Source organism: Lineus longissimus, chromosome 12, assembly GCF_910592395.1.
Source record: "Lineus longissimus chromosome 12, tnLinLong1.2, whole genome shotgun sequence".
NCBI classification, from domain to species: Eukaryota; Metazoa; Nemertea; class Pilidiophora; order Heteronemertea; family Lineidae; genus Lineus; species Lineus longissimus.
The window spans coordinates 4,631,699-4,643,511 of NC_088319.1; the positions used below are offsets into that span (position 1 = coordinate 4,631,699).

Below are 11,813 nucleotides of genomic sequence, written 5' to 3' on the forward strand. Positions count from 1 at the left end.
GAAATACATTGCTATCACAAATCATGGTTAGCCTCTTTCTGTTTGCGGAACTGAGAGTTTTTGGAAACTCACCCAAGAGCCTCCTTGATTATGTTAAAATGCAGAATTTTGCATGGCACGAGTGTACGTGTATATCTCAAATGCATTTGTGTACAAATTAAATTCTTTAAGACTGCAGTCAGCGCTGACCCCAAACATTTGTCGGTCAAATGCCAGACACATCAACTGAAACCACGGACGTTTAATAGAGCGTTCACGTAATTCACAACAACATCTATCAAAGGTAAAATCACACAATTACCATGCGACAAGAATAAGTAGGCATATCAAGCTTCGTTTGGTCAATAGTTCGCCAAAAGTAAATCAATTTCGAAGTATTTGAGGACGTCAGCGTCTACGTCTCAGAGCTCCGCTACAAGAGGCGCTGATCAGGAAATGGTGAATTTCGAAAATAGCATGTTTAGTCACCTCTCTGAACTTGTGTCCTTAGTTCTGCTGCGACAGACACAACCGATGCAATAGAGCCTGATTTTAGCAAGATAACTGTGGCTTTAACAAGACAACGTTTAATCAATAACAACACAACCAGCGTCAATAACTGTATTTGTGAAAATTGATTCAAAGAAAACAGTGCATAAACTTATTTTGACATCGATTGCTTTTAAAATGGATATCGTGGAATCGAATCCGACCCCATACGCATGTTCACATATAAAAAATGTTGTTACGTAGCTATTTGTGATCCGGATCCTTGAACCTAAATACGACTTATGCTTTTTGTCACTACGACCTGTGATCATGATTGCATGTAACAAAAATCGCTCGTTTACCATGTTTACGGTGGTCATCGTAGGTCCTTGCATGGGACAGGAATCGATTATCGCGGCTCTGATCTCCCCGGCCAAAATCCAGAATTAAGATTTGTATAAGATTTTAAAGATATTATTCAGTTTTGTGAACGGGCGCATGTACATTTCGTTGGAAGATTTCTTAGTTTAGATCTTAACTATATTAGGAATCTGGCAAGAATCCTCTTACGAATGTACAGTGTAGCTCGTAATAAAGGACGGTACAATACTAGTATGTTATCTCTATCGTCTTATCAGTTGTTTAATCGGTTATAGCATAGAAACTTCTTAACCTGTTTCCTACTTTTATCATCCTGTTTGCATTCCTGACTTGCTGGACTAGTATGGGTTATATTTTATGAGATGCCTATAATCAAGTTGTTCACTGACATGATAATTATGATTAAACGTAAACACTAGGAATGTTGACCACTCAAGAAGAGTCTGTGTCCATCAGCTTTTGTCATCTCACCTGTACCAGTGAGCCTGGCCACAGCCAGACAAACAGAATTCCACCTGTACCGCTGAAGTTCATACTCGAGCTGTTCGACCTTGTCCGCAGCATTCAGGGTTCGCACATGCCATTTTCCGATAACGATGTTCTGTCGCCGAAGACAGATTATGGGTGTCTGGGTGCCAGTTGCACATTTATCACCTCCACCCTGGTTTGTGGTAGGCGCGAACGTTCATAACCCGGGACGCATCCGATCCGGTATGAATTTCGTTGTTTTCCTTGCCATGTTAATTCACGAGCTGGGTAACTCCTTACAGAGCCCATCTCCACTCCAGAAGTCGATAGGTGGCCAAGGGCTCGACAATGAGCTCATCAGCTCTTAAGATGGAGATTGGTTTTAGTTCCATCTTGGTGTCTGGCCATCCTCCACACCAAAGTCAAAGACTCTGGTTGGTGTACGGGTTTAGTCGCCGATGGTCCGATCCTGAGCAGGTTGCACTGGTCTACAGGTTTGCCAGTGGCAGGTCATTGGCCGGACCTGACACAATCGCAAGCCATACAATTTTTAAAAGTACAATGAGCAGAGTGGAGCTAAATGTTGCGATTCCATGGGACCCTCAATCGGGAATGGAGTAATTGCATGAGATAACAGACAATAGCTGACCTGACATGAATGAACGCGGACGTCGGAAGGCTTCAAACGAATCTAAATCACACTTCAACTTACTTGCAAATGTCTTCTATCTCACCAATTAATCATGCTCATCAAGTGATCCCAGGAGGCTAGAAAGCCTCGCGATTAAATGATGATCAGAACCACAGGATTAATGATAATATTACTGTGATTTTTCAAGCTGAACTACAAGTGTACTTCATACTACAAGTTTGACCCTGTCCCTTCATTGAAAGGGTCAGATATTTGCCCTGCTTATTTCCCAAACAGAACTTCATAATAAAGGAGTGGTTCCACTGGATCGTTTCCCGCTTTGACCGCCCCGCGGCAGGACACTTAACTCATTCCAGCGGTCATTCAGTACCTAACATCATTACCTGCTCATCGAATGCGGGTTGGCGTCTTTTGATGACACTCCTGCTCCCATCTACTGGCGGGTTGAATTCCTAAATACCCACTGAAGCCAAGTGTTGTATTGCTGGAGCGGCGGCCATGAAGCGGAACATTGCCCAAGTGGTTTTAGTTTTTCACGCGGACAGCAAGTTCTGCTCTCAATCGCAGTACCACTGCACGGGGCAGACTGATCTCCTTGGCCTTGGTAGGCAACCAGTCTATAGGAGAGCAAACACCTAAATCAACCCGGGTAGTCTGGGCCTGTCGGCTGGGTACGTAATGACAACACGACTGTAGAAGACGGAAACTCCGAAATGAATCTGACCAAGGACGGAGCGCATCGGCCGTATAGACTGGTGTCGAACCGAGTGCGCATGGACAACAACGGCCGCGGCTGGTATGGTTACTCGACATACACAACTGCTTTTTGCGACGTCCTTCATAAAAAATGGGTATTGCAGATGTCAAAAATGCATACTCTATTTTGCCTGGTGTATATCGAGACACAACTCACATTTTATATACATTTGTATTCGAATCTGTTTGTGGAGGCCGACGGTACATCAGATGAGCAAACTATTTTTGAAAACTGATCTGTGACGTCACTGGAGGTATATGGCGACGAGATAGATGAGGTAATGGAACATGTACCTGCCTAGTATCTTTGTCATCTCAAATAGATAGTATATAAACGTGACGAACGTATCATTGACATTTGATAAGTGGGACTCGGAGAAGGAAGAGGTCAAGATGATTGCACTCAATGTTCTCGTTGTGATGGCTTTAGGTAAGACATATTTTCATTCACCTGTAACCATTAGTTTGCTTTTACCCTCGTAACAACATCTTTGATGTCCAGGGTATCACATCGTTGATACCTTGGGTACTGCATCGTTGATATTGTACCCTCGACCTCACATCTTTATTACCCTGGGTATAGGACCTTTGATACTTTGGGTAGCATATTTTGATACCCTTGGGCTTACCTCTTCATCCGTCCTACAACACATTGTTTCACGTCTTCCTTCAGGCTTTGCTCTTTCTCACGCACAAGATAATCTGACGAATTACGGAAAATGGTGCGGGAAGGCAAGAACTGGTATCTGGCCCTGGGTGAAACCAGGGTACTGTAAATGTGATGACCCAAAGGAAACATGCAGGTAAGCTGTCTTTTTGTTTTCATGTAAAATATATTCCATGGTGGACCACGCATTATTCATGGAAGTCAGTTTGTGAGAAATCCAACATGTCTCACTCCCAGGCCAGCTTGTCCTTTTAAAATCGTGTCGTTAAAGTTGACGGGTCAGATATACATTCCCAAGTGCTCGGCTTCAGCCTTACTCGGGAATGTTGATCTGACCCGTCTGCTTTATGGTCACGTGATACCTCATAAAGATGAAACGGCCAGGGGCAATTGTGCTCACCGTATAGATATTTGGTGCTTTGGAATTCATCCAGATTAAGAAACATTGTACATGTATAGTATATAGGTCAAACCAAAGTCGGTATGACATGTGATGTATCGTTGATGGAGTAAGTACCATAAGAATATCATCAAAAACAAGTCACTAATAAATGAGATATTGCACTTTTTACCTATTTTAGTTTTGGTCTCCTGGTGGCCAAGTTGAGTACCAGATCAGTTTGAAATTCGGTGTCCGAGGTAACATGACGTAGGGAGTCATGTGTACCAAATTTCAAGTTCATAGCTTTAGTGGTTAAGAAAAACTAATCAGTAATAAGCGAGATATGGCACTATTCACTATTTTTGGTTTTGGCCAACTGGTGGCCAAGTTAGGAATCAGACCAGACCGAAAATCAGTGTCACAGGTCATCTGACCTAGGGGGTCATGTGTACTAAGTTTAAAGTTCATAGCTTTAGTCGTTAAGAAACGTGCCATGGTTACAATCAAACGACCAATTTACGCCATTTGACCTCAGTGACCTTGAAAAGCAGGTCAGATCAAAAACTCATACGATATGTGATGTATCCATGCTAGGAGATTCTACCATAAAAATGTTATTGAAAACGAATTCCTAATAAGCGATCGACATATCACACTTTCTAGGTTTTCACTTTTGGCCCCCTGGTGGCCAAATCGAGTATTAGACCGGACGGAAATTCAGGGTCAGAGGTCAACTGACCTAGGGGGTCCTTTGTATAAAGTCTCAAATTCATAGCCTTAGGGGTTAACAAACGTTTCACAGTTACACTCAAATGGCCAATTTACACCATTTGACCTCTGTGACCTTGACAAGTATGTCAAATCAAAAACCCGTATCATATGTGATGTATCCTTGCTAAGAGTATCTACCATAAAATTTTTACCAAAAACTAATCAGTAATAAGCGAGATATGGCACTATTCACTATTTTTGGTTTTGGCCAACTGGTGGCCAAGTTAGGAATCAGACCAGACCGAAAATCAGTGTCACAGGTCATCTGACCTAGGGGATCATGTGTACTAAGTTTAAAGTGCATAGCTTAGTGGTTAAGAAACGTGCCATATTTACACACAAACGGCCAATTCACACCATTTGACCTCTGTGACCTTGAAAAGTACGCCACATCCACCTGATTTTTTGTCAACATGTAGAGCTACGTAACAGGTGTCTACATACCAAATTTAAAGACTATAGGACGAATAAAGACAAAACGTGCCACTAATCGGTGAAATTTTAGAGTTTGACCTCTGTGACCTTGAAAAGTAGGTCAAATCAAAAACCCGTACGGAATGTGATGTATCCTTGGTAGGGGTATACACCATAAAATTTTTGTCAAAATCAAATCAGTAATAAATGAGATATTGCACCTTTTAACTTTTCGGTTTTAGCCCCCTGGTGGCAAGGTCAAGAATCAAACCGGAGCGAAATTCAGTGTCAGGGTAGATATGACCTTGCGAATGATGTATATAAAGTTTCAGGAACATAGCACAAGCGGTTAAGAAACGTGTCACAGAATACGACGACGACGACGGACGACGACGACGACGACGGACGACGACGACGACGACGGACGACGACGACGACGACGGACGACGACGACGACGACGGACGACGACGGACGACGGACACTGCGGTATCGTATAGACTCCCCTACGGTGAGCCAAAAACGACGACCACGCGCAGATTTTTAAATCCTCATTTCAGAAAGAACTACCCCCCAAGGGACGACCTTGACTCGGCTTGCTTAGATCACGATTACTGCGCACAATGCGATAACACGTAAGTCTGTCTCTCGACTCTGAACATCTCTCCTCACATGTTCCGCCTCGGTTTGGGTCTACATTTTAGTTCCGCCCTCGCGGTCTTGGTGAGACAACCAATACCGACAATAAAATGTCAATTCTCCAAACTTACAATGCGTAGTCATGAGTGAATCGCACACACATTACATCATGCCGATCTATACCGTTGTTGTTCGTATTATCCATCCTTCAAATGAGGAGACTTTAGGATTGATGTTCACCGCAGGTTAACCGACATGACATCTCGTTGGTTTTGCTACCCTTCCAATCTCCCCAAACTTACAGTTGACTTACAATCATTTTGATGTCTTTATCTTCCAGACACAACTTCTTCCGATTCTGTCACTGCGAGAAGGGGCTGGTTGAAAATACTGCGGCGGCGAAGTGCGTGACCGACCAATGTAGGGGGTTCCGGGACCGACTCCTTGCAATGTTCCATGAGATACCGTGTTACTGCAAGCCACTGTGCAAGATCTGCAAGACGTGGTGGTTTGTCGGAGATAACGATTATTGCTTGGTGAAAAACTATATGGAGTGCAAATAGAAGTAAATGCCACTTGACATTAGGGGACTATAGGCTGGCTGGGCTGCGGGGCTGCGGGGCTGCGGGGCTGCGGGGCTGCGGGGCTGCGGGGCTGCGGGGCTGCGGGGCTGCGGGGCTGCGGGGCTGCGGGGCTGCGGGGCTGCGGGGCTGCGGGGCTGCGGGGCTGCGGGGCTGCGGGGCTGCGGGGCTGCGGGGCTGCGGGGCTGCGGGGCTGCGGGGCTGCGGGGCTGCGGGGCTGCGGGGCTGCGGGGCTGCGGGGCTGCGGGGCTGCGGGGCTGCGGGGCTGCGGGGCTGCGGGGCTAGGGGCTGCGGGGCTGCGGGGCTGCGGGGCTGCGGGGCTGCGGGGCTGCGGGGCTGCGGGGCTGCGGGGCTGCGGGGCTGCGGGGCTGCGGGGCTGCGGGGCTGCGGGGCTGCGGGGCTGCGGGGCTGCGGGGCTGCGGGGCTGCGGGCTGCGGGGCTGCGGGGCTGCGGGGCTAGGGGTCCAGCCCGCCGGGTCCGGTCTGCAGGTTGCTCAACATGTTGAGTAACAAACTTTATCACCGGTAGGTAGCAAGAGCCGTTAGTGATCTGACACACTATACATTTCCAGCCCATGTCAAACCCGTGTCAATTTCACCCACAAAAGGTTCTGTAATGCATTGGCCCGCTAACTACTGCTGCCAACTTTCGGCATTAAAAGGCCCTCTTGGTTCTGGTTGACATCGCCATAGAAACTGGTAGGCTGGATAGTGCTGATGTATGTGAGACAGTGGAGACGCCTATTGGTGATTTAAAAAAACTGGGCCTCCACCGAACACTATACAAAACTCTTTATGCTGTTTCACTTAGCTATCTTTGTTGAATTTCAAGAAATTCAGTAATATACTTTCTATAAACTTATCCACAATTGTCTTTTTTCCTCTTTGTCCGTGTTTTTGACACTAAGGTTGATCCAAGTTTGTCCCCAACAGACTTGCCGGTCCGACCATCTCCTCTCTTCGTGTACTCTGCCACCATGGGCGGCATTCTTAATATTCCTCCCTCCTAGCAGGTAATCAGCCAGGGACATGGTACAGTGGACGTGGTGGGACCGTGACACCAGGTTGTAGAATAAAGATTACAGTGCCGTGATAAACAAATGTCCCGTTAGTGCCCTTGTCCTCTCTCCGAGTACCCTGGCCTACCGCCCAGTGTCCTAGACGTCCCGCCTTCAGAAATATTCTCAGAAGGGACATGGCGCAGTTGAATCTTGAGGCCAGCGCACAGAAAACATACTATAATGTCGTATATTTAATAATAAGCAAATGTTGCGAGGAAGTCCTCTCTCCGCGTGCCCAGCTGCCCAGCGTTCTTGACTTCCCGTCTCCACAGCATGAGCTTTGCCAATGACATGGTGCAGTGGAATCGATAGTAAATGACGAACGGATACAACACGTAGACTACTACCTTCCAGGTCGCATCGTCATAGTACAGCACTTGCGAGAAGTTGACCTGAAAGAAAGAAATAGCAGGGTCAAGGTCACGATGAAGGTCAAGGTCGGTGATATCAAGGGCGAGGCCGATACACTGCGTTCGGAGTGTAACTTAGGGATGCTTCGGGGGAACCGTCATAGCAAGTTCGTGACACTTTAAACGTGCCGCCGCGCAAACGAGCGAACATGCAATTATGATCACATGCAACAAAAAACCTCTCGTTTGAGCGGGTCATCGCTGGCCGGTGTTGTGTGCTTGCGACAAGAATCGGTGATCGGGTGATTTACAATTAAGATTCGATTAGGATCAAACCCAGCGATTACCAGTTCACAAGCAGACGAGCTATCTTTTTATCGTTTATCGCAATGATAATTGTTGCAGGTTGCAGCATTAAAAATTGCTTGTTTGCGGGGCGCTTTAGTGATCGATGAAGCCCTTTGAGTTAAACACTCCGCCTAATAGTAATATCAGAGACTTACAGTTAGGGGGGATTACGAAAACTCCAATTAATGAAAGCTGACCTACCTTGGGGTACTTCATCTCCACCACAGTCCCGAGGAGCCACTGGGAGAAGTTCGCGGCCATCAGGAATGTGGTAAACTGCATTGCGGTCGAGGAGGCAATGACGTCATCGGGCCAGTTCCGTTTCATAATCCAGTGGATTCTCAAAACGAGGTTTGTCTGAATGGCGGCTTGCGCAATGTAGAGTAATGCATTGAAGAAATCGAGGATATTTTGTACCTCGAGGGTGAACTCATGATCGGCAATGAAACGTGCGTCCATTTTAGTTGAATTCGGTGCCAGTATCAAAAGGTCGAGCGCAGCGACCCCTTCAATAACTCGATATAAGAATATGATGAAAGCCGATATGATGAGAACGATTGATCCGACCGACAGAGTCTGCTTAACTTTCGGATCGGTCTGAAGCTTCCTGCGGCTAATCTCTGCTAGGAAGACGGACGTGATTAGCATGAGAGACATTTTGGCGGTGCTAATGACGTAGAGGGGTGTAAACAACTTCCTCCGCATGTCTCTTGACTGTAGCAACAGAGACATGACAGTCTCCACGCAGAGAAGGGCGAGACTGGCGAATGCAATGAAACCACATCCGTTGTCCGGGCCGTAAATTTGCCGCGGTCTTGGATCAAGGCATCCCCGACACTGATCGCGGCAACACAGGAATGAACACCCGGCTTCCTGGCTATCGGAGGCAGGCCCCCGCGGACTCGTGTGATTCCCGTCCATTGACCCGTAGCCTTCGGATTCGCCCACTTGATCGTGTCTCGAGGTCGTTGATACCGCAATATCTGGAGAATCCGCTTCGTTGTCCCGACCGAATGATGCGATTCTTTCGATAGTTCTATCAGTCGTTAGACTGATATCAAAATCCGAGTCATTTTCTTCAATTTCATTTTCAAACGCAATCTCTTCATTTTCTAACAGACACCTCCTCTCTAATGACGTCATATCATCCCCGTCAGGGGGAGCCTCCGATAAATTCGGTGACATGATAGGGACATGTGGATGAATTCGTTGCGATCTTATTCGGCGTCTTCTGCGACATTTCCTTGTAGATGTTGCGTCATTCTTCAACTTATCATTTGAGAACAGTTTCCAAAGAATGAGATTGAGGGTGGTCGCCATTGTGCAGAATTCAGAATGAAACGGGTAGAGATATGGCCCGATTTTTATTGCCGCTTTGTCCATGTGGGTTCGGTCGTTGATGCAGTCATACTGATGTTGGAAGCTGGCTTTCTCCGCCGTCGAGGCATTCGCGGGTAACGACGGACTCACACAGTACACGCCATGTACACCTTTATTGGCCGATTTTACTTCTTGCAAGGCGTTGAAAATCACGAACGTGAAATTCATAATTGAGTTCACAATATAGACGTTCCGGCTGGTGTTCGATCGGCCATATTTGACATACATCTCGCTCTCAGATATTAGGAACGTGGCCTGGATGCCCATGAAGAGCATTTTTGCTATCTTATTGATTACAGTCACCATTCTTTCCTTTTGGTAACAGTTATCAGCTAGGAACACGTCCATGCAACTCACAAGCCCTATTGTGGAAACACAGTCAAACATAATGGCACCTATGAGAAAAATTACCAACCCGCATTTCGCAATACAGGAAATGACTGCTCGGTTTTTTCGATGCGCATGCGTGGATTGTCTTGCTTCCTGTTGTATTTCCCAGCTACTGGTCTGGCGTGGGATAAGATAACGGAGCATGCAAATGACACAAATGAAAAGAAGAAGTGTCATGTACAGAACTAGGCTGAAGTTTGATGTCAGGTACCGATTTCGCTTTGAACTGATCCAGTAGGAGAAGACGTACGCGACTGAGAAGGCCAGCAGCACGGCGGAAGTGATGAAGTAGGTGGAACGTTCCACCGCCATTTTGGTCAATATGTTGATGTGGTGCAGGGTCGTTAAGCGATTGGCGTTGAATCTGAAAAGACGAAATCTAATCGACATAAGTTATTAAAGGGAGTAGCCTACCAGAGTCTAACCTGACTCTGATGCGTTTGCGTCACCCGGCCGTATTGGATCCAGGAGTGACTTGAAGTTCTCAAAACATTGCGGCCGGATTGAGATGACCAGACTGACTCGCATGCGCTTGCGTCATCACTATTCGATCTAGGAGTACTGTGACTTAGCGATCTCAAACATTGCGGGTCAAGATGGCAGAGTCTTAAGGGTCAATGCCGGACTTAGCCGAACCAGCCTTCGTTGTGACGTACATGCTAAGCGCTTGTCTCAAGGTGCTGCCAGCCAGTGCTATTCCGTGCACATCGACCATATCAGTGAGCGCACGCACGTGTCATTGGGATTCCCCCGCCTCTTTTGCTACATAAATATATGGGAACTGGAGGAACAAATGCTCCGTGGCCATACTTGATGAGATACAGAACTAATTGTATTCTTTACTTCTGATTGAATGAGCTCAAAAACTCATCTTACTTTTGAGTTTTTGATTTTAGTTCCATGATATATTTTAGGAAGTGACTATTTGGCAAGCTCGGCTCACCAAACAGCGCCTTTTTTCTGCCCTAGATGGAGAGCCGAACTCATGCATATTCAACCATCCAGGAGATCATTATCATTCGTGGCAACACGGTCAGCAGCACTGGAGTTACAGTGAAACGCCTTTAGAAATGCACACTAATGCATTTAACATGCTTATCAGTTAAATCAAGTTTATGACTTTTTTGTAAATCCATACAGTCATGTACATGTACATGCTTCTTCATGGATTATTGACCAAACCCGAGTTTAGTAACAGAAATTGAATCGAGAGCGGGAAGTCGGCCATTGTTAAATATGCGCATATAAATTCGAATATGACGTCACTGCTCTCTGATTGGCCAACATGTTGTAACCTCTCCGGCTTGCCAAAGAGGGTAGTATTTTTGGCTTTTTAGTGCTGTTTGGCAAGCGGCTCTCCAAACAGGACAAAAAAAGATGCCTGTTCGGCGAGCGGCTTGCCAATAGACCCGGCCTATATTTTATCGTAAATACCTCAGAGCGGGCCGATTACTCTTAAGTACAATGGAACCTTCCTGAGTGGATACCTCTCTATTAAGGACACCCTCTCTATCACGAACCCTGCATTGGTACCAAATTGGTCTTTTACAATGTATACATAAAATTTTACCTCTGTAATGAGGACATCTCTCAATTAAGGACACCATTGGTCAGAGTGTCCCTAATAGAAAGGTCCCACTGTAAATGCAGCGGTTGCGCTTCATTCACGAGTCCCACTCTGACTTTAACTTTGATTTGAGATTCTAAAATACCTTGGTACCGTAAAGTCAACTTTTAAATGGAAAATGCATAAGCCTCGTTCTGAGAGTGGAGTGTTTTGGACACGCAACCAAGTTCCCTCGGGTTGCACTAAAATGTGGAAACCATGCACACTTTAACTTTGATTTGAGATTCTAAAATACCTTGGTACCGTAAAGTCAACTTTTAAATGGAAAATGCATAAGCCTCGTTCTGAGAGTGGAGTGTTTTGGACACGCAACCAAGTTCCCTCGGGTTGCACTAAAATGTGGAAACCATGCACACGTCACCCCGTACGGAATTTCAGCTCACTTCAGAAGTTTGAGGCTCTCAAAACACTGCTTCAAACACAAATCAGCCAAGGAAGCATCAACCACCCTAAGTTTTTTAATGAGCACTACACATATTTG

General features: G+C 46.0%; 2 protein-coding genes across 2 annotated transcripts; one reads left to right on the forward strand and one right to left on the reverse strand.

Annotated features, from left to right (window-relative positions):
• Positions 1-3,102: 3,102 nt before the first annotated feature.
• On the forward strand, positions 3,103-6,159 carry LOC135497211 (uncharacterized). Its single transcript, XM_064786956.1, has 4 exons — positions 3,103-3,155; positions 3,399-3,528; positions 5,518-5,592; positions 5,937-6,159. Exons 1-4 carry the CDS (start codon positions 3,119-3,121, stop codon positions 6,157-6,159), a joined length of 465 nt encoding a protein of 154 aa, XP_064643026.1. The 5' UTR covers positions 3,103-3,118.
• Positions 6,160-7,054: 895 nt separating this feature from the next.
• On the reverse strand, positions 7,055-8,930 carry LOC135497294 (proton channel OtopLc-like). Its single transcript, XM_064787070.1, has 2 exons — positions 8,137-8,930; positions 7,055-7,629 (listed from the first exon to the last, which is right to left on the reverse strand). The coding sequence occupies exons 1-2, from the start codon at positions 8,854-8,856 to the stop codon at positions 7,429-7,431; spliced, it is 921 nt and encodes a 306-aa protein (XP_064643140.1). The 5' UTR covers positions 8,857-8,930; the 3' UTR covers positions 7,055-7,428.
• Positions 8,931-11,813: the final 2,883 nt, after the last annotated feature.